The sequence below is a fragment of the Gopherus flavomarginatus genome, chromosome 14 (assembly GCF_025201925.1).
Source record: "Gopherus flavomarginatus isolate rGopFla2 chromosome 14, rGopFla2.mat.asm, whole genome shotgun sequence".
Classification (NCBI taxonomy): Eukaryota; Metazoa; Chordata; order Testudines; family Testudinidae; genus Gopherus; species Gopherus flavomarginatus.
Genome location: NC_066630.1, coordinates 36,939,884 through 36,966,606, shown reverse-complemented (window position 1 = coordinate 36,966,606; position 26,723 = coordinate 36,939,884). Strand labels below are relative to the sequence as shown.

The window sequence follows — 26,723 nt, the reverse complement described above, 5'->3', positions numbered from 1 at the left end:
GTGCCATGAGGAACTGCTTTTTATTTTTAATTCCTAGCCCCTGGCCTCCCCTCTACTGACCTCATTTGCTGAGCAAGAGTGCAATGAGCTGCAGCACTGCCCCCTACAGCCGGAGCTGGGAGGTCAACAGGACGGAGCCACTTCCCCCCCCACCCTCACAATGGGGCTTCCTGATTGTGGTTCTTTCAATGAATCAGCAAAGTGTAGCCTGTCGAGCCGTTAATGCCAACACGTAAGGAGCATGAACAATCACAAATGCTAGCAGTGTCACAATGAAGCTTTATTATATGTGCGTCTGTTACAGCTTGTGGGTGTTCTTGTGTGGACACGTACAGTCTGAAACACAACGTAGCTGGCTGTAGTGCACAGTGTGTCCGTCTGTAAGTGCACAGAGCTCACTCACTCTCTCAGGACTGAGCTGTCTGTCTGTCAGTGCTGAAACAAGAACAGTCCAATGACGTATGTGGAATGAAGACAGGAAATGTTCAGAGACAACCGGAGGCAGTAGTTTCTGGCCTGGCTCTGGAGTAGAGCATTTATCTGTGGTTCTCAGAAAGTGGGGCTTGTTTCCTCTTTGCCTGCAAGACCCTGATTGCTCTCTTCACCCAAAGCTTTGAGGGGTCAGCACAGACCTTGCGGCCAGCAACCGTCTCCAACCTGCAGATGGAAAAGCAAGAGAGCTCATTAAAAAGGGGCACCTTTGTATTTTAATTTGGAAACATCTTGCCCTTCTCTTTCCTTGCATCAGTTTCCCACACCCTTATCTGTCTTGTCGATTTAGATTGTAAACTCTTTGGAGCAGAGACTAAAATTTGCACACATATCTACAGCGCCTGGCACATCAGGGCCCTGATCAAGACTGGGGAATTTAGATGAGATTATAATACAAATTACTATTAAAAAGTGCTATACCTTTCATCTAGATGGCCTAGCAAGACTCAAGAGCATGAGCAATTTGTTTCAATAATACCCTGCAGCAAGATTAACGATACTTCTCACTTCTGGAGATTACACCGTGTTACTCTCTTTATAAAGAAAACCTCCCATATACAAGAGCTTAATGTGACCCTGGGGTCTCTGTGATCTGAGGTGACAGCTGGCATCTCAGGCTGACACCTTCTCTGGCTTGCCAGTGAGGTGCACCGTAACAGGGTAGGAGGATAATCAGCCCTGGAGGGAATGGTCTCTACTTACACAATGGCTTGTAAGTGACACTCGCTGGGGGTCCAGTAGAAATCCACCAGTTTAGCAAGCTGAATGGCGCCAGTCACGTAATCAAAGCAACATTCCACGGGAGTAGGCGATTTGGCTGTGAAAGAGAGAGTTAGTTAATCCCAAAGCCATTGCATTAGGACAGACTGGTATTGGGATTTCTCAGGGTCTCCCTTTTAGTCACTTCAGGAAAACTACATTAAAATTGTGAAAAGTGTGGCTGACATTGTCTCCACAGGAGCAGGAATTCCCAGGCTAAGATGCAGTTAAGTTTAAGAATCTCTGTCCATTTTGGCTATTGTATTGGAGACCTGAATCTGAAAGAAAACGTTAAAGTTGATGGCAAAGCTACATATGAAAACACACCTGGGCCACCTGGTACTTTACTGAGTCATTCTGAGACACACTATGGCTACAATGCATTCACAGCTACACTGGGTTTGAGCTCAGCTCTGGCCATGAGTCTCTAAAGGGGATAATGATTTCAGGTTTCTCCAGTTTTGGGTGCACAACTTAAGATGCCTTCAAGAGGCCTGCTTTTCAGAAAGCGCTGAGCACCCCCATCTGAAAATTAGGCCCTTGAAAAGGTCTCCCTTTGTCTACCCAGAACTTCAGGTACCCAAACTAACTTGTCACTTTGTAAAATGTGGGTCAGCTTCTCCTGATTCAAAAAATCCCAGCCTTTAAACACTTAAACTAAAGGGAACTCTCCATTAACTGTTAGCCATATAGGAAACATGACACACAGTTGAATAATACTAAATCTATGCTGTAGGGGACAATGGTACAAATACACAGTAGCCAGTACATTACAGTAATTAGAAACAAATTTGCTGAAATGTATTATTCTGGCTTTCCTTCCCTTTATTCTCTAGTACTTAAGGACACTTCCATGAAAACAGATCTTTTGTTTCCTAAAAGCTTGTTCTCCGCTGCTACGTAACCCCCAAATGAAGTCAGAATCCTGTGTCTGTCATGTCACAATTATTTGCCCTGGGAATGATCATAAGGTCACAAGAGGATTATGGCAATCAAATGAGGGACTAGTGGCAAGAGGAGATGAACCGTTAAACACAGATCCTATTTACATGCAAGTCTCATTAATAAAAGAGGAAGGAATGAAATTTTAGTGTTATATTCAGCCCTGTCATAAGCAGTTGCAATTTCCATTGACTCCACTGAGAGCTGGACCTGTTCAGTTCAGGGCTGAATTACGTCTAGTCTATTTTTCTCCACTATTATTCTCTCAGGTGGTTTCCAGAACCCTCCAAAAACCTCTGCTGCGGGCCACCAACTCCCTAATTCCAGACACTTGGGGCTAGAACCTTGCCTGATGTAAATCGATATAGCTCCACAGATTTCAATGGAACTACCCCTGCACACACCAGCTGAGGATCTGGCCTCTGCTCCTGTATCAAGTTTCCTACTCACCTGTTGCATATTGACAAGAAAGCCCCAGGAGGAAGGCGGCCAGGAGAGCTGTCCTCAGGCTGATCATGGTGACTTTGAAGTGGGTTTCCTTCTACTGTAGAAGTGTTCCTTTCTTCCCTAGGAAGCTGTGAAGTGAGATCTTGGAGGCAAAGGTAGGCAATTTATTCTGTCTGTGCTGCCTTCACAAGCCACGTGTCAGCAGAGTTCAGAGAAAAACCAACCCGGAAAGTGTGGAGAGATTCCACAGAATGTGTCTGATTTAACTTATGGGGAAGGAAACTCTGAGAACAGCCCTGGAAAGCAGAACACATCACTTCTGCATTCTCAGTAAACTAGCTAGTGGTCTGATAGCCTGGCTTCTGCCAGATTTGGCTACCTCTTGCAGGGTGACCTCCACAGACCCCCAGTCCTGGATTTCCCACACAGAAAAATGTATTCTGCACTGCCCAGCCTTTTTTTGGACAGGTCAGCTATTTTAGATCTGAAATAATATCAAACAGTCTGCCTCTTTAAATGGAGTTATCACCCAGCCCAGTTAACCATGCCACTGGATTAGTTTTGATTAAAGAATAAAACCAGTTTATTTCACTCCAAAGAGAGAAATTTGAAGTGAGTGCAAGTACAAGGCATTGAAGCCAGAACTGGTTACAAGAGAAATACAGATAAAATGCTTTCTAGTGCTAAAACCTTAATTAGACTTGGTTCAAGATAAAATCTGTATCTCGTGCCTCCAGCAACAGGGCTGATCACATTTGATATCCTTGTTAATTGTGGGTGGAATTGGTCTCCCTGCCCTCAGCTGATGATCAGTTTATATCCTGGAGGATGAGGACTAACAGCAAGTATAATTTGGGTCCTCTCTTGTGTCACTGCAGATGCTAGGCTTAGCGGCTCGACAGTCTGAACCAAGTGGACATCACAGTGATCCAAAAAACACTTTGTGGTAGGTCATCGGGTAATTAGAAGAGGACATAAACTGCAGTGGGGAAGGCCAGGGAAGCAAGGAGTTGGGAGTGGGCTGTGAGATGATCTCTCTTATGGAAGGACCCTTGCAATGCCCAGGGTTTATACCCCCCGATACCAGACCAGGATTTAGGAAGTCAAAGAACAGTCGTGAGAATCCATCCCACATATTATAAGGAGCCCAGTGGTTGCTGGGACAAGAGTTTAAGAGTGAGGCCAGGTCTGCACTAGAGACCTATCTTGTCTCTGTCTGAGTGATTGATTGGAGCAAATTCAGTTGTATCTTAGGGCTTGGCTGTAGACAATGGATTATGTGATATGTCCCGGATGGAAGCTGGAGGCATGTAGGTAAGTATAACGGTCAGTAGGTTTCTGGTATAGGGTGGTGTTTATGTGACCATCACTTATTTGCACTGTAGTGTCCAGAAAGTGGATCTCTTGTGTGGACTGGTCCAGGCTAAGGTTGTTGGTGGGGTGGAAATTATTGAAATCTTGATGGTGGAGTGGAATTCTTCAAAGGCCTCCTTCCCATAGGTTCACATGATGAAGATGTCATCAATGTAGCGCAAGTAGAGGAGGCACACTAGCGGATGCGAGCTGAGGAAACGTTGTTCCAAGTCAGCCATGAAACTGTTGGCATACTGTGGGGCCATGCAGGTACTCATTGAAGTGTCGCTGACTTGAAGGTATAAATTGTCCCAAATCTGAAATGGTTGCAGGTGAGGACAAAGTTACAAAGCTCAGCCACCAGGAATGCCTTGGCCTCATCAGGGATACTGTTCCTGACAGCTTGTAGTCCATCTTCATGTGGAATATTGGTATAAAGAGCTTCTGCATCCATGATGGCCAGGATGGTGTTTTCAGGAAGATCACCAATGGATTGTAGTTTCCTCAGGAAGTTAATGGTGTCTTGAAGACAGCTAGGAGTGCTGGTATCTTAGGGTCTGAGAAGAGAGTCCAAATAGCCAGATAATCTTGCTGTAAGAGTGCCAATGTCTGAGATGATGGGGCGTCCAGGGTTTCCAGGTTTATGGATCTTGAGTAGCAGATAGAATACCCCTGGTCGGGGCTCTGAAGTGGTGTCTGTGTAGATTTATTCTCATGCTGTAGCAGGGAGTTTGTTGATGGTATAGTTTCTTTTGATATTCCTCAGTGGGATTGGAGGATATTGTCCTGTAGAATGTGGTGTTGGAGAGTTGCCTGGCAGCCTCCTGTTCATAATCAGACCTGTTCATGATGACTACAGCACCTCCTTTGTCAGCGCCTTTGATTATAATGTCAGAGTTATTTCTGAGGCTGTGGATGGCATTGCGTTCTACACAGCTGAGGTTATGGGGCATGTGATGCTGTTTGTTCACAATTTCAGCCTGTGCACGTCTGCGGAAGCACTCTACGTAGCAGTCCAGTCTGTCATTTTGACCATCAAGAGGAGTCCACGCAGAATTATTCTTCTTGTTGAATTCTTCTTCTTCTCCCAAATAAATCTGTTAGTCTTTAAGGTGCCACTGGACTTCTCGTTGTTTTTGTGGATACAGACTAACACGGCTACCCCTCTGATATATTCGTGTCATTCAGGATCAGCACAACCATTGCTCCCAAGAAGAATCAAACTGCTACCCCTATTGATCAGATCATATAAAATTAAAAAGGAGGATTTGATTCCTAAATTAATAGTTTCAACTCAAGCAAATTCACCTCCTATAATTATATTCTACACAACAAGTTGGCCACTTTCAGCAGCTCTTTAAGGCATGTTTTGGTAGGGCCGACCAAGATGGAGGTGAGTGATCTCTTAGCCTGCAGTACAGCCTCTGCATAAGCTTGGAGAAGTCATTTATGTATCTGTTTGACTGTTTCAGACCTAACCGTCCAACACCGATGCTCAATTTTCCATCTCCCTCTCTTCACCTGGAAAACCAGGAAGGTCTGTGCAGGCAATGAGGAGGAACAGCTAATTCAAGACCCATGTATCAAAGACAATGGCCAGTGTCTGATGACAATGATTCACAACTCCTTGTCCTGTCAGTGGCTACAGCTGTCCTTGGTACCACATTTCAGGAAAGATGTGAACAAATTGGAGAAAGTCCAGAGAAGAGCAACAAAATATATTAAAGGTCTAGAAAACATGACCTATAAGGGAGGATTGAAAATACTGGGTTTATTTAGTCTACAGGAGAGAAGACTGAGAGGGACTTGATAACAGATTTCAAGTGCATAAAAGGTTGTTACAAGGAGAAGGGAGAAAAATTTTTCTTCTTAACCTATGAGGATAGGACAAGAAGCAATGGGCTTAAATTACAGCAAGGGAGGTTTAGGTTGGACATTAGGAAAAACTTCCTAATTGTCAGGATGGTTAAGCACTGGAATAAATTAACTAGGGAGGTTGTGGAATCTCCATCATTGGGGATTTTTAAGAGCAGGTGGACAAACACCTGTCAGGGATGGTCTAGTTAATACTTAGTCCTGCCATGAGGCAGGAGTCTAGAATAGATGACCTCTCGAAGTCCCTTCCAGTCCTATGATTCTATGATTCTATGTGCACCAATATGAAGGCGGTGTGACATATCACCTTTATATCGGTGCACATAACAAAATTCATGTGGTAGGGGTGGGGCTCAGGGTTTGGAGTGGGAGAGGGGGCTGAGGGCTAGGGGAGAGGGTTGCGGTGCAGGGGTGTGAGGGCTCCGGCTGGGGGTGCAGGCTCTGGGGTGGGGCTCCGGGGCTACGGCAGGGAGAGAGGACTTCCCCCAGCTCTCTCTCCCTGCAGCAGCACCTGGTCTGGGAGAGTAGGTGCCTCTACTCCAGCTGTGGCAGCTCCAGGACTGCGGCGCTAAATGGGTGGCTGCGCGGCCATGCAGCCTAGAGGGAACTTGGCTTGTGAGGTGTCATTTGAAAACGAAGAACTTGCTGCTCAGTGATATCATAGTGAAATGTGTGTAGCACCATTGTGTGTAAAGTTATGAACAGAAGCTGAAATCATGACTGAAATGTGGTTACTAGACAAGTGTGGGAAGTGAACAAGCCTGTTTCTCAAAGACAAAGGACAAGCTGATGCTTCTAGCCGGGTGTCATCAGAGATGATGGTCAATCACTTGTCAAATGTGGTGAAGAAGAGGGCCAAAAAAAACCCCCAAGGTATTGCTCCCTATCGATCTCTCTTTTTTTATCTAAGATGACGAAGGAAGCATCCATTTGACTTTGGGAAGAGATCTTGACCAGCCAGTAATAAAGATGAGACACCAGAGCAGTGAGATCACTGGTTTGTTCTGCTAGGGGAATGCCTAATTTCCCATGTGACCCACAGGTGCAGAGAGTGGGACTTGCTGACTATAGGTCAATGTGATGAGTTTCGTAAGGGAGCTGTATCCTCTGCTGCAGTGGACACACTCAGGGACTAGGATCCTCAAGTGCCCCCTGAATAAGGGGAACCAAAATTGCTGCATTACTGTGCCCATCACTATGGTATCTGAACACACAAACATAGTGACTAATATCTTTGCAAGGGGGCGCCTCTCTGCACCATCCTGCGACAAGGGGAAAGACTGTGCACATGTTTATAATTAGTTAGTGATGTTGATTTAGCTGGTGTACTGTGTGCGGGTATGTGAGAAGGCCAGGCTGCCGATCTGTGCTTTGCACATGGACTGCACACCCGACCACCACTCTTACTGTGGGCAGCTCCACTGAGCCTCAAGAGAGGACTTGTGGGGGTGATCAGGGTCTCAGCATCAGGAGTTCCTGCAGGTGTCTTGGGCCCAAGCCAAGCAGAGCTTTGGAAATGAGGACAGCAGCCTAGATCCTCAAAGATATTGTTAGGAATCCAAAAAACTTCGAAGCTCTGGGCCAGAGACCCTACACTTGGCCCTCAATTCTACAGGAAGTGAGGAAAGGATGAAGACCGGGTCTTCTCGCCAGGATGGGATGCACTCCCCTAGCCACCCAGAGATGGTGCAACACTTTGTTATAGAACTGGACCCTCTAAGCACTCCGCCTCTGTGAGGGGTGCAGAGGAACTCCTCGATGGTGAGCTGATTGTAGGGTTTGTGGGGACACATCCTAGAGCAGTGGTCACCCTGCATGCTGCAGCACTTTTGAAATGCCTCCTTTGGCCCACAAGCACAATCTCTGTTTGATTTTAGCAGCTCTTCCTCCCCTAGTGTGGCTATCGGTCAGTTGCTGCGCTGGCCAGACGCCTCAGGTGTCACCTTAGATTGTGAAGCACAATAGAGTTGTGTAGCATCGGCATCGTGCGGGTAACTGAGCTCTGGAGTCTTGTGGAAATACTGAATAGCATCACGGAGAGAACTGAGCCTTTCGGGACTCAGCCCAGGATGGGTCTAGTGTTGAGGTGCAGGTTCCCTTCTCTACCTCTGGCCTTCAAGGAACAATTCAAATGGTGTTCATGAGATTCCTTGGACCCAAGCCTGCCTCCCTCTGGCCACATTGTGACAGACCCTCCTGAGTGCTATGGAAAGGTCCATGATGTGAGAACTGACACCTGCCTCAGACACATGGACAGCAAGAATGTCCATCAACCCAGGACAGATTGAGGCAGGGGCTATTTGGCTGTAGAACGGGAGGTGTGAGATGACGTGGGGAATAACCAGGTCACCCTGGGCCGGATCGTCTGCTGGTGTAAATCTGTGTAGCTCCCTTCACGCCCACAGAGCTACCTCAGTTTATACTAGCTGAGAATCTGGCCCATTGACCCTCAGAAGCAGGCCCCACTTTCCCTGCCCGCCACCAGCACATTCCCAAGATGCTCCTGCTGTAGCATTGCCATGCAGTTAGGCAACTTGGCAGCTCTGGATAAGCATTGTTCTCCTTGGGTTGCACAAGCATGTACAGATTTTTCATTGTGGGGGTGTTTGGAGGGGGGGAGAGGGCAGGAGTTGAGAGTTGATTTGCAACCTTTAACCTCTAGAACAGGGGTAGGCAACCTATGGCACGTGTGCCAAAGGCAGCACACAAGCTGATTTTCAGTGGCACTCACACTGCCTAGGTCCTGGCCACTGGTCCGGGGGGCTCTGCATTTTAGTTTAATTTTAAATGAAGCGTCTTAAATATTTTAAAAACCTTATTTACTTTACATACAGCAATAGTTCAGTTATATATTATAGACTCCTAGAAAGAGACCTTCTTAAAACATTAAAATGTATTACTGGCACGAAAACCCTTAAATTAGAATGAATAAATGAAGACTTGACACACCATTTCTGAAAGGTTGCCGATCTCTGCTCTAAAAGCTTCAGAAAGTTCCTGCAGTGGCTGAGGTTTCCTTTTCATCTGAACAGACCTCTGGAGAATTCTGCAGTGTATATGCACCGGGGGGTGGGGGAGGAAAAGAAACATCCTACTTCTGCAAATAGGCAAGGGGGAATTCAAGGGAAACGTGTTCTGTCTTGGTGAGAGCTGCTTGATTCTTAAATGCAGTGTGGAAAGGAAGAGGCCAGGGAGAATGTGCACACAGGACCATTGTTCTTCATCCCCTATCCTGACTGAAACAAAGCAGGGAACAGATACAGATCTCTAGGCACTTCCTTAGGAGGATGCCTGCCAGGTCAGCACAGGGTCAGAAAAAGCCCAGCGTAAAATATGCAGGTGACAGAGCCTTAACCATTCCACGCCCTTCTACCTGGGTTTTACTCCAGCATTCCCCTTCTCTCAGTAATAAGTCTGAGTTTAATTCACCCCTGCCTATGGGGCGTTTAAACCCCACGGAGAGCCAGGACCTGGCTCAAGTACTGATAAGACCTACTAGATCTCACTGTGCTTTACAAAAGAGGTCAGTCTCCTAATCCCAATGTATAGATGGGAAACTGAGGCACAGAGCGATGACGTGATTTGCCAAGCCTCATGGGGAATTAAATGGTACCTGGGCCTTATGCTGGTATTCTGCATTTTGAATTTCACCCTCTGTCCACCTCCTTTTGTCTGTCTGCCCTCAGTCTTCTTTCTCACTGGGCACTCACCTGGGTCCCCCACTGCTGCTGTTGTACTTTGTGGCTCTCAAAGTGTAGTCATGTATGTTCAGAAAGATCTTATTGATCCTTATTTAAAAAGGGGTTGTCAACCCCATGAGTTCAAAAACCATGAGCGTGGCTTGCAAACCATGACATTTTACAAAACCATAAAAATGGCCTTTAGGAAAATATCATGAGATTGGCAATCAAATCGCAAGAGTTGGCAACACTGCGGAATCATATCCTGTGCACTGCGGTTTCACAGCGTTGCACCTGCAGCTCAGTAATCAGTCCACAGAAACCAACACAGGGAAGCAAGCAGTCACCCTTCTGGCAACAAAATACATGTATGGGAGCTCGTGAAGAACCTTTGTTCTTAAGATAATATGGGCTAGGGCCTGGATGTCACAGCACCTACCATTTAGGTGCTTAGAAGATCACTGCAATTCCCCATCCGTGAGTTAGGATGCGGTCACAGCTGGGAATCACCAGCACAGGTGCCTCCCTGCAGGCTGGATTTAGGTGCTGATCTCCATGAGACGGATGGAACTTAGCACACATCCCACTTGTCATCATCTCCCATTGGCTAGCTTAGGCAGCCCTTCGATCCCATTGGTTGCAATGGCAGTTCGGAGCCTGAACACCTTGGAGTTTCTGGGCCAATGTCCCTTTTCCCAGGGAGATGCTACAGGAGTTTACCCCCATCTTCCTCCCACGCTGGAGTGTTCTCTAGGAACAAACACCCGGTTAACACGTGCCCTGTGACAAGGTCTACCAGGCTTTTGTAGCTGCCTACAGGAAGCCCCGGGGCCCTACTATACCCGCCCCCCTACCCCCCGGAAGGAGCAGCGAAGGTGAGTTCTCCAGGCCTGCCTAGAGAGGCCTTACGGAAGCAGCCAATCAGAGCCCAGCAGGCTCAGATAAAAGGCAGGGCAGGGCCTTTGCAGGTCAGTTCCTGGCTGGGACCAGAGCTTATAAGGAAGGGAGCATCTCTCTGGCCCAAGGAGCTCAAGGGACAACCAGAGCTTGGCTCTAGCTGCTTTTCTTAAGCTGGGAGAAAGAGACCCTGAGATCTTGACCCCTAAAGTCAGGGGTGGCAAAAAAGGGGCCAGCTGGGAAGAGGCCCAGGGAAGTAGCAGCAATGAATTGAAGTGAGAGGTATGGGGCAGCTGCAGATAGGCTCCCTGGGTTCAAACCCAGAGTAGTGGGTGGGCCTGGGGTCCCCCATGGCCACCGATAATGTGGTGTGAACCCTGAGAAATGGACAAGGCTCATCTGGAAACCTGAGAGAAGGGCTGAGTTTAAAGGGCCCAGAGCTGAAGACCCTGATGAGGGCAGATAGACAGTTCTTGGCGGACTTTTTGCCATTTTGACTGAGTGACCTGGCCAGAGGGTTGAGCCACTGAAGACCTGCCAGCTGAACTCGATAAACCACAGGGGGCACCAAGAGTGGGGAAAAGACTTTGGTCCCCCACACAACAGCAGGAGGCGCTCAAGAGGTGAGCACCCCCCTCACATGCCCCTGAATAACAGCGTCAGACCGTTCAGGGTTTCCATTTAGTGCGGAGAAAACCCCTCACTTTAATCTTTTACTTTCCTTGTTGTGATTTTTTTTCTGCTTTACAGTACAGCTGATGCGTCCAGGAATTCCCTGTCTTGTATCCCCGCACAGGCCTAATTAAGTCCATTAGCCCTCCCATTGACTCCGGGGGACAAATTACACTCTTAAAGTGAGTACTTACAAGCTGAAGGCCCTTAGGCCTGGATCCTCAGAGCTATTCAGGTGCCTAACTCCCATAGATTTCAGTGGGAGTTAAGTGCCTAAATACCTTTGAGGCTATTGGCCTTACATAATATTAGGTCTCAAACTTGCAGCCCTCTTAGGAAATGCCTGCCGATGTCAGCAGCATTCACTGAGAGTCTCATCAGAGTAAAAGCTGAAAGATTTGACCCCCATGTATTTTAAACAAGGGTCAACTTCCTGAGAATGCAGAGCTGGGACAGGGGGCAGAGTCTGGCTGGGAGTGTATCAGTCCATAGAGTGCCATGCTTCTATTCATTGCTATGGTTCTTAGCCCTTTGTTTGCAGCAGTGATCAAGGTGCTTTCAAGCCACACGCGAAGGGATGGTTCCTGCCCCAAGATGCTCACAGGCTAAGGCTGGCCAGATAGACAAAGGTCAGAGAAAGTAAACAACAGAAGGGATTTTCTACAGAGATTAACCAGACTTGCTGAAAGGAAAAGAGGTCTTTCCCAGGGCTAAGTGATTAGAACAGCATCTGTTTCTGACTCACTGTTATGTCTAGGCGGCCTGTTCTCCTTTCCTTGGTATGAGGAAGAAAATTTCTTGGGCCAGAACCTGATCTCATTTAAACAGATATAAATCCAGAGCAACCCTATTGAGTCCATGTAAATCAGCTCAGAAATCCCTTAGCATTACTTTGATATCGCATACATTGCTCTGAGTTCTGCTCTCGCTTCTACCTGTGTAGCCCCAGCGAAGCTAATGTGGAGTTGCCTGGGTAACTGAGAGCAGAATTTGCCTTGGTGTTTGCATATAGATTGTTCATGAAACTCTACAACAGACTGTCTTGCATCCAGCAGTGATGGCCAAGAAGGAGAAATTATATTTGAAAGTGAAGTTGGTTCAAGCATTCGCTCTTCGATCCATCCCTCTCTGTGTTTTGCCCAATACTCTGTGTGCTGCCCGCACTCACTAGGGACCTTGTATCTCCTCGCTGTAAGTTACCCCCAATATGGCCAGGCAGAGAATCGACACACACATATCAAGCTGAAGAACTCTCTCTCCAAAAAAGAGAGTTTAGGCGCTCACCTGATACTTCCCCCAACCTTCCCAGAATTTCCTGCTGCCTCCCTCTGTCACTTCATAGAAACGTAGGACTGGAAGAGACCTTGAGAGGTCATCTAGCCCAGTCCCCTGCCTCATGGCAGGACTAAGTATTATCTAGACCATCCCTGACAGTTGTTTGTCTAACCTGTTCTTAAAAGCCTCCAGTGATGGAGATTCCACAACCTCCTTAGGCAATTTATTCCAGTGCTTAACCACCTAACAGAAAGTTTTTCCTAATGCCCAACTTAAACCGCTCTTGCTGCAATTTAAGCCCATTGCTTCTTGTCCTCTCCTCAGAGGTCAAGAACAATTATTTTTCCCCGTTCTTGTAACAATCATTTATGTACCTGAAAACTGTTATCATGTCCCCTCTCAGTCTTTTCTTGTCTAGACTAAACAAATCCAGTTTTTTCAATCTGCCCTCATAGGTCATGTTTTCTAGACCTTTAATCATTTTTGTTGCTCTTCTCTGGACTTTCTCCAAATCTTTCCTGAAATGTGGCACCCAGAATTGGAAAAAATACTCCAGTTGAAGCCTAATCAGCTTGGAGTAAAGCAGAAGAATTACTTCTCGTATCTTGATTACAACACTCCTGCTACATCTCAGAATGATGTTTGCTTTTTTTGAAACAGTATTACACTGTTGGCTGAGATTAAGCTTGTGATTCACTATGACCCCCCAGATCCCTTTCTTGCAGTGCTCTTCCTAGGCAGTCATTTCCCATTTTGTATGTGTGCAACTGATTGTTCCTTCCGAAGTGGAGGACTTTGCATTTGTCCATATTGAATTTCATCCTATTTACTTCAGACCACTTCTCCAGTTTCTCTAGATCATTTTGAATTTTAATCCTAACCTCCAAAGCACTTGCAACTCATCCCAGTTTGGTATCATCCGCAAATTTTATCAGTGTACTCTCTATGCCAGTATCTAAATCACTGATGAAGATATTGAACAGAACTGGACCCAGAACCGATCCCTGCAGGACCCCACTCGTTATGCCCTTCCAGCATGGCTGTGAACCATTGATAACTACTTTCTGGGAACGGGTTTCCAACCAGTTTTGCACCCACCTTATAGTAGCTCCATCTAGGTTGCATTTTCCCTAGTTTGTTTATGAGAAGGTCAGTCTACCCCAGGTGGATCGAATCCCTTCCCCTGCTCCCTGCATCAGTTTTTCTTTCTCAAACCCTCTGAGCTCCAACTCCTCCCAGATCCCCAGTTCTCTGACAGTGGTTCTCATGTCTGGAACTCCCTGGGCCCTCTCCTCAGATCCACTATAGCCCCTTTGTAGCACTCCAATTTAACCACTCTTGCCTGGAGTAGGGCAAATGCTGGAGCAATGTAGAACTGACATAGCAACTTCATGCCACTTCTCCACAGTGTGGGGGCTGGAGAAAAGTGAAAATATGTCTTGCTGCTGGAATAGCAGCCAGAGCTGCCAGGCACAGTTAGAGTAGACCTGGGGCTGCTGTAATTTATGTCAGGGGTCACTCTTACTCGCAGGTGGCCTCTGAATAATAGAGCCACAACTGATGTAAAGCCCTTGTTCCAACCCTCCCGCAAATCTCTCCTTCATATCCCGCACTGACCCCAACATGCCTAGGGACGCTCCAGAGATTGTAGCTGGACCTGAGACCACATACACCCAGGCTGAGCCTGGGTTAGATGATTAGTACTGAAGAACTGGGTATAGGTGCGGTTTGCCAGATGGCCACTAGGAGATGCCATTTCTCCAGGAATAAGGCATTATGCAGCAAGGCAGCCTGGCTTCCAGCTAATTGGAAAGCCATTTCCAGTCACCAAAGCAATTAGCGCGAAAAATCAATAAGTGCCTAAATTGCAGTTAATTGACCATCCCTTGGTTAACAGTACACACTTGTGTGTCCTGGTACATGGACAAGTGTCATGGTATAATTCCCCACTCTGAACCTTAGCGTCCGAAAGATGGGGTACCAGCATGAATTCCTCTAAGCTCAATTACCAGCTTAGTACATGTAGCGCTGCGACCAATCAGGAATTCCAGTGTCTGGTACACTCTGGTCCCCCAAAAACTTTGCCTGGGGACCCCCAAGACCCAGTCCCTCTGGGTCTTAATACAAGGAAAGTAAACCTTTCCCTCACCGTTGCCTCTCCCAGGCTTCCCCTCCCTGGGTTACCCTGGAAGATCACTGTGATTCAAACTCCTTGAATCTCAAAACAGAAAGGAAAATTCACCTTCCTCCTCCTTCTCTCTCCCCCTCCCAGACTCTCCCTGAGAGAGAAAGTAATCCTAATACAGAGAGAATATTAACCTTTCTCTCCCCCTTCCCTCCTTTCTCCCCACCAATTCCCCGGTGGATCCAGACCCAGTCCCCTGGGGTCTCACCAGAATAAAAAAACAATCAGGTTCTTAAACTAGAAAAGCTTTTAATTAAAGAAGGAAAAACAGTAAAAATTATCTTTGTAAATTTAAGATGGAATATGTTACAGGGTCTTTCAGCTATAGACACTGGGAATACCCTCCCAGCCTAAGTATACAAGTACAAATTAAAATCCTTTTAGTAAAATACAAATTTGAACTCCTTCCAGCCAAATACACATTTGCAAATAAAGAAAACAAACATAACCTAACTCGCCTTATCACCTAGTACTTACTATTTTGAATCTATAAGAACCTGTATTAGGGAGATTGGAGAGAAACCTGGTTGCACGTCTGGTCACTCTCAGAACCCAGAGAGAACAACAACCAAAATCTAACAGCACACACAAAAACTTCCCTCCCTCAAGATTTGAAAGTATCCTGTCCCCTGATTGGTCCTCTGGTCAGGTGACAGCCAGGCTCACTGATCTCGTTAACCCTTTACAGGCAAAAGAGATATAGACTCATAGACTCTAGGACTGGAAGGGACCTCGAGAGGTCATCGAGTCCAGTCCCCTGCCCTCATGGCAGAACCAAATACTGTCTAGACCATCCCTAATAGACATTTATCTAACCTACTCTTAAATATCTCCAGAGATGGAGATTCCACAACTTCCCTAGGCAATCTATTCCAGTGTTTAACTACCCTGACGTTAGGAACTTTTTCCTAATGTCCAACCTAAATCTCCCTTGCTGCAGTTTAAGCCCATTGCTTCTTGTTCTATCATTGGAGGCTAAAGTGAACAAGTTTTCTCCCTCCTCCTGATGACACCCTTTTAGATACCTGAAAACTGCTATCATGTCCCCTCTCAGTCTTCTCTTTTCCAAACTGAACAAACCCAATTGTTTCAGCCTTCCTTCATAGGTCATGTTCTCAAGACCTTTAATCATTCTTGTTGCTCTTCTCTGGACCCTCTCCAATTTCTCCACATCTTTCTTGAAATGCGGTGCCCAGAACTGGACACAATACTCCAGTTGAGACCTAACCAGCGCAGAGTAAAGCGGAAGAATGACTTCTCGTGTCTTGTTTACAACACACCTGTTAATGCATCCCAGAATCATGTTTGCTTTTTTTGCAACAGTATCACACTGTTGACTCATATTAAGCTTGTGGTCTACTATGACCCCTAGATCTCTTTCTGCCATACTCTTTCCTAGACAGTCTCTTCCCATTCTGTATGTGTGAAACTGATTGTTCCTTCCTAAGTGGAGCACTTTGCATTTATCTTTATTGAACTTCATCCTGTTTACCTCAGACCATTTCTCCAATTTGTCCAGATCATTTTGAATTTTGACCCTGTCCTCCAAAGCCGTTGCAATCCCTCCCAGTTTGGTATCGTCCGCAAACTTAATAAGCGTACTTTCTATGCCAACATCTAAATCGTTGATGAAGATATTGAACAGAACCGGTCCCAAAACAGACCCCTGCGGAACCCCACTTGTTATACCTTTCCAGCAGGATTGGGAGCCATTAACAACTACTTCTGTTCTATTAACTCTTACTTATCTGTTTATGACAACAAAGAACAGGGCTAAGACAGCCCTGGCATCACTACGGCCTCCCGCACGGCAACGGAGACACACACACACACCCGCAAAGGATGTGGATGACGTCCAAAGGGGACAGCGATGACCTGAGGGAGGATCCAGGCTTAGGAGGGAGACCCTGGAGACCCAGGAGAGTTTGCTGGCCCTGATGTTACAAGATGGTCACAAAAGATTTGCTGCCCCTGGGTTTGGATCTCTGCTGGAGGCTTGCGTGCAGGCTCGATAGTAGTGTTCGGTCACGTCCACCTGAGGATTTAAACCGCCTGTCGGCCCAGTCCTTTCTCAGGGACCCTGGAGATAGTGGCTGGCCTGGAAGATTCCCCCAGAGAGGAAGCTTGACACTGGGGCTAGTGCTGGAGCAGGGCAAGCGGGGGCTGCGATGCACATTAGAGACTGTCGGATTACTGATTATTAGCAGGTAAATATGCGCAGTGGTCTGTGATGGGATGTTGGATGGGGTGGGATCTGAGTTACTACAGAGAATTCTTTCCTGGGTGCTGGCTGGTGAGTCTTGCCCACATGCTCAGGGTTTAGCTGATCACCATGTTTGGGATCGGGAAGGAATTTTCCTCCAGGGAAGATTGGCAGAGGCCCTGGAGGTTTTTCGCCTTCCTCTGCAGCATGGGGCACAGGTCACTTGCTGGAGGATTCTCTGCACCTTGAGGTCTTTAAACCATGAGTTGAGGACTTCAATAACTCAGACATAGGTTAGGGGTTTGTTACAGGAGTGGACGGGTGAGATTCTGTGGCCTGCATTGTGCAGGAGGTCAGACTAGATGATCATAATGGTCCCTTCTGACCTTAAAGTCTATGAGTCTATGAGGTAGAGGAGGCAGGCCGGGGACAATGAGAGCGCTGTTCTGTTTGCATGAGCTGCTTGGCTAACGAAAAGAGCTACTGACCCCTGTTGATGTGTGGTGTACTGTGTGTGTGTCACTGCTGTGAAGAGATGAGCCTATCTGAGCACCTCAGGATCGCATGAGGGAGCACACGCCCTCCTTTCTTATGTTCCGCTGGTGGCCTATGGTCCAGTAAGGTCATAGGAACTTCCCCTGCAGATCAGACCAGGGAATCCATCTAGCCCAGTGACCTGCCTTCAGCAGTGACCAGTACGTGCTGCTTCAGATGAAAGTGTAACACCCACATTGCACCTGGCCAGTGGTGCCCTGCTGTGGGATTCTTTCCCAGACCCACAAAGTGAGTCCAGCGGCCCAAACCTGAGAAGTAGTCGGAACCTGCACCCCTATCGCCACCAATGAGAGCCCAGCATGTTCAGCAATGCTCCTGCTTAGCATTACCCCCCAACAACCCAGCCATCGCTGGTTCACGCCTCTGTCCTGCCTTCAGCACCTAGCGTGACTGGGCCCCTATTGAGTTCTCTCTTAATCAGCTTTCTGCCTCTCCCCAACCCACCTAGAGTCTCCTAGAACCCCACTCTCCCTTTGGCTGGACTCGATTTGCATTCCTTAGCCACTGCGGGCCACACTGACCCAGGTCCCTCCTGAAGCCCTCCGGCTGCAGTTCCACTCATCACAAACCTGCTCTTTCTTTCAAATGTATAGAGTTCTGGGGATTTCTTGGGCCTGTGGGACCTTAGTGAGTTTCCCTGCTTCCTCATCTCTCCCCTGCGGCCAGCTTCCCAGCTCAAAGCTGTGCTCTAGCGTGGCAGGGTTGGCTGTGGAGTTCCTCTACTGTGATATCTCCCCTCAGATCCTTCGCAGTGCTTTACTCCCCTGCTACGCTAAAGGAATTCTGACTGTGTGCTTATCTTCCCCCATAGGTTTACCTTCACAGTCCTTCCGGCACCACTGGCAAGTGGTGGGTGGGAAAAGCACACAAAGCTTCCCGCTCCAGCATGAAGGAACGCAGATGGCGCTTGAATGCATAAATCTAAAGCCATGTTGGAAACGATGACGAGCTCTGGCAGAGCCCAGCCAGGATATTACACAACTGAAAAGGCTCTGAGGAGCAAGAACAAAGGGCCCAGACAATTTTCGGTGGCATGCAAAGCTGTGTTCCCAGAAACCAGACCTCAACAGCTTAGCAATTTGCAAACACATGCATGGTCAGGTTCAGCTGCTCATTATGCAAACTGCTCTGCATGTGTCCTCTCTCTCTCAGGCTCCCACTCGGACAGGAGGTCCATTGGGACAAATAGCACACTGGTCAGTTCTGGGACACTGGCAGAACAGTGGGTGCAATGACCTGACACTAGCTTTCAACACGTGATCCTTATGGGGCTCATCACAAGGTCGGCTTCCTCCTTGTGCGCCTTTCCTTTCCTTTCCCAAACCAGAAAAACAAAGTCTCTCTGTCCCAGTAAAACTCCCTCCCCAAACAACAACCAAATCCTGAGTCCCAAACAGGAGATCAGTTCCCCATGGGCAGAATCTGGTCTCATTCCTTCCCGGAGTAGCTGTTCCTTTCTTCTGGCCTTTCATGCTGAATCCAGTAGAGTTTAAGGTCTCAGCTGCATCTCCTGTCCAGCCACTTACCCCCGCCCTGTCCGATTGCAAACCCTCAGAGACTGGGTGAGGATACCAAGGTTTGGGGCTTTGGTCTACTCAGACAGCCCCATCTCAATGTCCCAAGGGATTTGTAGGACACAGATGGGAAGTCTAGCATGTCACAGGGCTGTCTCCATGGACCTGAGGTTCTCTCTGGCCTTGCCATGTGACAGGGCTTGGTTCTGTCTTTGGCTCCCTGGGCTGGTGGGGGCAGGAAGTGCCGTGGAAGAAGAATGCTCGGCCCTTCAGGGAAGCAACATTTCTCATGGCTCCAGAGCAGCTCTGAAGACTGAGCTTCTGTGCTCATCACCCTTTCCCCAAAGAAGGTCACGGCAAGGTGGGACCATGAGGGAGAAGGAGAGCTTTCTTCTCTGGAGGACAAAATCGGCATGAAAAAAGGAGTGATTCTAGGCTGTTTAGTGGAACTAGAGAACAAAATGTTAAGGCACTGGGGATAACCTATAGAAAGGGAAGTATCCCAATGTCCTCCACTGCCGCCAGAAGAGAATGCACAGACATCCATCCAGCTCACGGGGGCAGTGTGAGAATCACACCAGACGCCAAGGGAAGGACAGTAGGTCAGGTAAGAGCTTGGGACATTCTGCTAGGGGACCCCTGAAATCTATAGCATATGGGCAGGTCCCCTCTGTGTTCCCAGAACAAGCCGAATAAACCCAGCTGCCCCGAAGCTGGCCCAGGTTTCTCACAAGAGTGAATGCAGGCCAGGGTAGGAGGCTGGTTGCTTCTACAGGGGCAGCCAGCCCATTGTGATGGGCTCGGTACAAAAGCTGGTTCCTTATTGCCACAGCCTTGTGGCTTAAGAATAGAGTCCTCGTCGGGCGGGATAGGGGGACACACACTCACCCTACCCTTCACACCGAAGTGTTGACCGTGCCTGGCAAGCGGAGTTGCTGTCAGACACACTGGCAATATTGAAACACCTCATTGAAACCCGATCCACAGGGCATTTATTCTGAATTCCTTGAAAATGTGGGGGCCTGGGCCCCGCAGGCAGCTCCGTGCTGTTCGGGGAAGTGAGCAGAGCCTGGCTAGACAAGTGAGATTGAGGGGCTAGTGGATTTCCAGGTTGGAACATGTGAAAGAAGAAAACGCCCCTCTGGGGCAGCATTCAGAAAAAGAAAGAAAGCAAAGGGAGCTTTTCTGTCTAAGCAGGAAGGAGCTCTCCTGAGATACATAGACACAAATGTTCATGGTGAGCCTTCCGGCCCCAGTGAGGATGTGAGTGGTGAGGAGATTCCTGATCTTCCAGTTAGACAGAATGCAGGTGACCGGGCAGCTACTGCAGCATCCATATCTCCATCTCAAATGGATGTAACCATGCACATTCCTCAAGAAAAGTGTCGATCAGAGAAGAGTGTGGTGGAGGCACAAGAAACAGCTGCTGCTGAGTCTAATTCCTTAAGTCTACGTGAACCAGGACTGTGGACAGTTTCCTGTAATAGTTGCCAGTGCAGAACGCAGCGTCTCCAAGCTGAAGAAAATAAAAACACATCTGCGCTCCACAATGACACAGGAGAGGCTGTTTGGCTTTGCAACCATCTCAATAGAGCATGAGCTGGCCCAGACTGTGGACCTTCAGCAGGAAGCAGTGCAAATCTCTGCAACCTAGAAGGCACAGAAAGCACCACTTTGATTATTCAAACAGATAAAATGCCAGTGTTTACTATGCAGACAAGAAAACTTACATTTGCTGTTCAGGCATTTGAAAGTTAAATGTTAAAATTTTTGAACAAGGCATTTTAAATTGTTCATTCTCCTTTCTTGGGGTAGGTAGCAGAGCAGCACCATGAGAGGAGTGGAACAGGAAGATGGGAGAATTGAGACCTTTCAAAGTTTTGGCCCAAATGAGGGAGTATAGGGGCATCACTGGAGTTCCCTGCCTCAGGTGCCAAAATATGTGGGCCAGCCCTGGCTTGGACACATGCAGGAGTTAGCTGCTGGGCCCAAGTCTTTCAGTGCCCTGTGACCTCCAAAGAGGGCATTTCAGACAAGCCCATCTTTGTCCTAGATGAATGAGGCATTGTAAAGAACAGACGTAAAGTGTACATGAGCACACACAGAGTGCGTGCGTCCCCCAGCCATCTGTACTGAGCTGCACGCCAAATAGCTGCGCCTCTCTGGGTATGGCTACACTTACATTTGTGCAGTGCTGGGAGTTACAGCTGTGTTCGTACAGCTGTGTAGGGACAGCGCTGCAGTGTGGCCACACTGACAGCTACCAGCGCTGCAGTGTGGCCACATTTGCAGCATTTGCAGCACTGTTGGGAGTGGTGCATTGTGGGCAGCTATCCCACAGAGCACCTTGTCCCATTTTGGCGCTGTAGGTTGTGGGAAGGGGACGGAAGGGTGAGGGTCATTCTGCTTCCTGTCCCAACGCCCCGTGGTGCATCGCTACACATCCCAGCAGTTTGGCGGCATTGTGAGTCTGCAGCGCGATTTCTGTTAGAAATGGAGCCCGAGCTGCTGAGGACCTTGCTGATGAATGTTGCCAGCACATCACGTTTGGCAGTTGAGCTATTCCTTCAGCTCCAAAGTGACAGTGAGGAGTCAGACGATAATATTGATTCGCCTGACGCGCAAGACACTAAATTGCTTGTGGCAGTAACGAACGTGCTCAGCACCGTGGAACGCCGCCTTTGGGCTTGGGAAACAAGCACTGAGTGGTGGGATCACATCGTCTTGCAAACCTGGGATGACGAGCATTGGCTGCAGAACTTTCGGATGAGAAAAGCCACTTTCATGGGACTGTGTGAGGAGCTCGCCCCCACCCTGCGGCACAAGGACACGAGATTGAGAGCTGCCATGCCAGTGGAGAAGCGGGTGGCTATTGCAATCTGGAAGATGGCAACTCCAGACAGCTACCGATCAGTCGCGAACCAGTTTGGAGTGGGAAAGTCGACCGTTGGAATAATGTTGATGCAAGTTTGCAGGGCCATTAATTGCATCCTGCTAAGAAGAACTGTGCCTCTGGGGAACGTGCAGGACATTGTGGATGGCTTTGCACAAATGGGTTTCCCTAACTGTGGAGGGGCGATAGATGGGACGCATATTCCTATTCTGGCACCACCCCACCTGGCATCCGATTACATTAATCGGAAGGGGTATTTCTCTGTGGTTCTCCAAGCACTTGTGGATCACTGTGGGCTTTTCACTGACATTTACAAAGGATGGCCTGGAAAGGTGCATGATGCACGCATCTTTCGGAACAGTGCCCTGTTCAGGAAGCTGCAGGCTGGGACTTTTTTCCCAGACTGCAAGATCACAGTAGGGGACTTCAAAATGCCCATTGTGATCCTTGGAGACCCTGCTTACCCCTTAATGCCATGGCTCATGAAACCATATACAGGGAAGCTTGACAGGAGCAAGGACCGGTTCAACTACAGGCTGAGCCGGTGCAGAATGACTGTGGAGTGTGCTTTCGGCCGTTTAAAGGGACGCTGGAGGCGTCTTTATGGGAAGCTAGACTTGGAGGAAAGCAGCATCCTCGCTGTTATATCCGCGTGCTGTACCCTCCATAATATTTGTGAAGGGAAGGGTGAAACATTCAGTGAGGAATGGCCCTCCGAGGTTCAATGCCTAGAGGCTGAATTTGCACAGCCAGAGAGCAGGGCTACTAGAGAGGCCCAGCACAGGGCTTCCAGGATTAGGGATGCCTTAAGGGAACAATTTGAGGCTGAAAGCCAACAGTAATGTTTGGTGCCTTGCACGGGTGTGAAGTGCAGTGGTTACAATGATTTGCAGTGCCTGTTTTTCCCTTGGGGTACAGTATTTTTCACTTTCTGCAATAATAAAAAATGTTTTAAAAGCCAAGAAATCATTTATTCAAAATACAGTACATAAAAGGGCAGGGGGGTAGGGTGCTGAACTGTACATTCAGAGGTTTGAATATGTCCTGCCTGGATTGCTGTGCAATGCCTGCTGCACTTCAGGATTAATATGCTGCATGGTGATGGGGGTTGAGTGCATAGGGTAAGGGTCGTAGTTCTCAGGGCTGGTAGGTGAATGTACAGGTGTTGGGGTCAGCTGCTGGTGGTAAGAACCAGGCTGCTGGAAAAAGGGGTTTTGAGCAAACACTGGGGCACAAGGGAGAGAGCTTTGTGGGGGTGGGGTTAGCACGGTACTGATCTGCCTGCATGGCTACGAGTGACTGCATACAGTCCGTTTGGCGTGCCAGGAGGCTTATCAGCTGCTTTGTGCTTTTCTTGGTAACCAATTCCTTTCTCCTGCTTTGTGTTTCCCTCCACTGATGCATTTTCTCTCTCCAGTTCTGCAGCCTCTTATTCTCTCTGGCAGACTGCTTCATAACTGCTTTCACCAAATCTTCTTTGCTTTTCCTTGGTTTATGCCTCAAGTTCTGTAGTCTTTCAGCAGGCTGTGATAGGGCCGGAGGATTCAAGGACACTTAAAAAAAACAGAAATAGAAACATTTAATACAGAGGCTGCATTGTTTATTATCACAGGGAAGGAGTTTGTAAACTATTTGTAGCATCATTTACACATAGCAAACAGCACAGAGAGGCCACAGCAGCGAAGACATGGTGAGTAATGGGGTGAGTGTTTCTGCCGTGACTCACCTGGGAAGGGGAGCTGCTTGAGTCAGGGCTCACTGGGGTTTCTGTGCATTGGGGAAAGCAAAGAGCAGCTGAGGGGGACCTGCACTGAACACTATCCCTACATTTTCCACAGGATTTTCTACTGCCAGATATATCACTGCTGCGTGTTACCTGGGAAGAGAGGGAGGGTCTTCTACAGCAATGTGTATTCTGCCCTGGTCCCTATGCAGCTTGCCTGTGTGCAGCAATGGTCCCCACACCCCTCGTGGCACAGTGGCGCGGATGCGTTAGCCTGACTGGGACAAGGACCACGGTGGCTCTCCCTATAAACTTGCGCAAACGCATTGCCCACACTCTGGCCGAAACTTTTGAAGAGATTACCGAGGCCGATTACAGAGACGTGATAGACCAAGTCAATGGGCTATTCCACATCTAGGCATGCATGCAGGCAGCCCTAACCCCCTCCCCCTCCTCCTCTCCCAAAACATTTCCATCCTTAAAATAAAAGCTGCTTACCAGGAACCCGCTCCTCTGCTGCTTCTTCACCAACAAGTTTCAGCTGCTGCGACTGGCTAGCTTCCTCCTGGCTTGAGAAGAGCTCCTGGCTGCATGCCTCCTGGGACTCCAGGGTGTCTCCCTCCACCCCAGTAGCCTCACTCTCGGCTTCCTTTACACTCTCCCCCTCCTCTCCCTGCTCTGAACTCTCCATCGTGGTCCTCGGATTGGCAGTGGGGTCACACCCAAGTATGGCATCCAGCTCCTTGTAAAAACGGCAGGTCGTGGGGGCAGCTCCTGAGCGGCGGTTTCCCTCCCGGGCTTTGCAATAGGCACTCCACAGCTCCTTTACTTTAACCTTGCACTGCAACGCATCCCATTCATGGCACCTTTGCAGCATGGACTTTGATATCTGCCCAGGTATCATAATTTCTACGGCTGGAGCGCAGCTGTGACTGCACAGCTTCCTCACCCCAAACACTGATGAGGTCCTGCAGCTTGAAAGTGTTCCATGCTGGGGCTCGTTTGGGGCGTGGAGGCATGGTCAGTGATTGATTGATTGCACTCCACACCTGGCGGAGCAAACAGGAAGGGGATTTTTAAAACTCCCGGGGCATTTAAAGGGCGGGTCACCGGAGCCCAGGGCAGTTGAGTGCGAAACGATGAGCAGAGTGGCTGAAAATGTATGCTGGGATACCTCCTAATACCCTGGAGGCCAATAAAAGCGCTTGTGGTGGCCACACTTGACCAGCGCTGCATCACCAGCGCCGGAATCGTTGCACCCCAAGCAGACCAGGTGTACAGCCAGCGCTGCAGCCAGGGAGTTGCGGCGCTGGCCGTGCTTTGCAAGTGTGGACACAGAGTGAGTTGCAGCTCTGTAACCCCATCAGCAGCGCTGCAACTCTCCAGTGTAGCCAAGCCCTCTGGAACCCACAGAGCCCTTTGAGATTTAAAAGGTCAGCACACAGCAAATGAAGTCATTGCAGTTACTAAGCAAAATACATTGACATTGCCAATGCAGAGCACTATGTAAGTGCTAACTGTTATCAGCTGGACTATTTTATGTGTATGGAGCACTCCCCTCCCTCCTCTGCCCCTTCCCTAATAGCACCTGTGGGTACAGTATGCAAGTGACTTCCTCTTCCAAGTCTGACTCTTCTCCACAGAATAACCTGGCCTGTCTGCTGAGGGATACCAGAAGAGCCTGCTTAGGCCTCCCATTCTTCCCATCTTCCCAGTGTTACCCTCCCGAGCGATCCCAAGGGCCAGTGGTGTGAGAGGCAGCCCTGCTGCCCCTGAGACTTGCAGTCGAGAGGAAAGAAGGCCAGAACAAGATGTGCACGGGTCAATGGGAACCTTCCTCTTTCTGACTCCCAGCCCTCTAGTGTGTCAAACAGACGGGGAAGCAAAACCTGAGCCACGCAGAGCCTTGGAAAGGCTCAGCTCTGTATTAGCTTCCTCGGAGAATATCCAAGTACATAATCAACAGCTCTCACTTCCTCACAAGACAAGGAAGAAAGACACATTGGAGGGACACAAAGTGGGGCACCAGCTAAAGGGGGGGCACATGCTCCCCCACGTGGCCTGCACGTTAAGGACATTATTCAGTTGCATCCATCCCATTGATGACTGGAGATAATTTTTAAGTCTTCTGAAGCTAGAGAATGAGTTCGGGATGATACAGGCACAGTGAGAAAGCTTCTTATTAGGGCTGTCGATTAATCGCTGTTAACTCACGCAATTACATCAAAAAATTAATCGCAGTTTCAATCACACTGTTAAACAATAGAATACCAACTGAAATTGGTTACATATTTTGGATGTTTTTCTACATTTTCAAATCGTTGATTTCAATTTACAACGCACAATACAAAGTGCATATTGCTCACTTTAGATTATTATTTTATTAAAAATATTTGCACTGTAAAAATGATCAACAAAAGAAACGGTATTTTTCAATTCACACAAGTGCTGTAGTGCAATCTCTGTGGTGAAAGTGCAACTTGCAAATGTAGAGTTTGGTTACATAACTGAACTCAAAAACAAAACAATGTAAAACTTCAGAGCCTACAAGTCCCGTCAGTCCTACTTCTTGTTCAGCCAATCCCTGAGACAAACAAGTTTCTTTACATTTACCGGAGATAATGCTGCCCTCTTCTTATTTACAATGTCACCTGAAAGTGAGAACAGACATTCACATGGCGCTGTTCTAGCTGGCATTGCTAGGTATTTACATGCCAGATACTATGCTTGATCTTAGCTCACAGAGAGCCGAGAAGCGATATGCCCCTTCATGCCCCTTCACCACTCCAGAGGACATGCTTCCATGCTGATGACGCTTGTTAAAAAAATGTGTTAATTAAATTTGTGACTCAACTCCTTGGGGGAGAATTGTATGTGTGAAAGTAGAATGAATTATATTGTAAAAATAAGAATGGATTAAAGAAATGTTGTATGTACCTTTAAGCAGAAATAAAAAATGTTGAAATACAGGTGCCAGGAAAAGAAAACATTGGGCATAAACAAGGGTGCTAATGGCGAAACATTAACAGAAGATCGGTAATAGTTAGTAAGGAAATAAGATATGCATGCCTAGCCCAGGTAAACTTATCAGATTCTGCTTCCTTTGTTATCTTGCTAAGTGCTCGCCCTTTTATCTGTGTAAATAAGATAGTTTATGTCTTGCATGGTGCTCACATTATCTGGCTGTTATTAGCAGAGTGCTGTGCTAATAAAACAGAGTGGTCTGACAAACTGTGAGTCCTGAGTCTAACTTTGACA

The 26,723-nt window shown here is 47.9% G+C and overlaps 1 protein-coding gene across 2 annotated transcripts; it reads right to left on the bottom strand.

Annotated features, from left to right (window-relative positions):
* Positions 1–259: 259 nt before the first annotated feature.
* LOC127034451 (C-C motif chemokine 17-like) lies at positions 260–18,235 on the bottom strand. Of its 2 annotated transcripts, XM_050923323.1 has the most exons (4): positions 18,153–18,235; positions 2,644–2,782; positions 1,195–1,309; positions 260–657 (listed from the first exon to the last, which is right to left on the bottom strand). In XM_050923323.1, exons 2-4 carry the CDS (start codon positions 2,708–2,710, stop codon positions 537–539), a joined length of 303 nt encoding a protein of 100 aa, XP_050779280.1. In that variant the 5' UTR covers positions 2,711–2,782; positions 18,153–18,235; the 3' UTR covers positions 260–536. The 2 variants fall into 2 exon arrangements, with proteins under 2 accessions (XP_050779280.1, XP_050779281.1); XM_050923324.1 differs by lacking the exon at positions 18,153–18,235 and having other exon boundaries at positions 2,644–2,783.
* Positions 18,236–26,723: the final 8,488 nt, after the last annotated feature.

Bases quoted from the DNA above. Each gene is read 5' to 3' on its own strand.
- LOC127034451 (XM_050923323.1), bottom strand. From the start codon at position 2,710: ATGATCAGCCTGAGGACAGCTCTCCTGGCCGCCTTCCTCCTGGGGCTT. The intron at 1,310-2,643 runs GTGAGTAGGAAA...TCTCTTTCACAG, and splicing joins TTCTTGTCAATATGCAACAG to CCAAATCGCCTACTCCCGTG. The intron at 658-1,194 runs GTAAGTAGAGAC...TTCCATCTGCAG, and splicing joins TGTCACTTACAAGCCATTGT to GTTGGAGACGGTTGCTGGCC.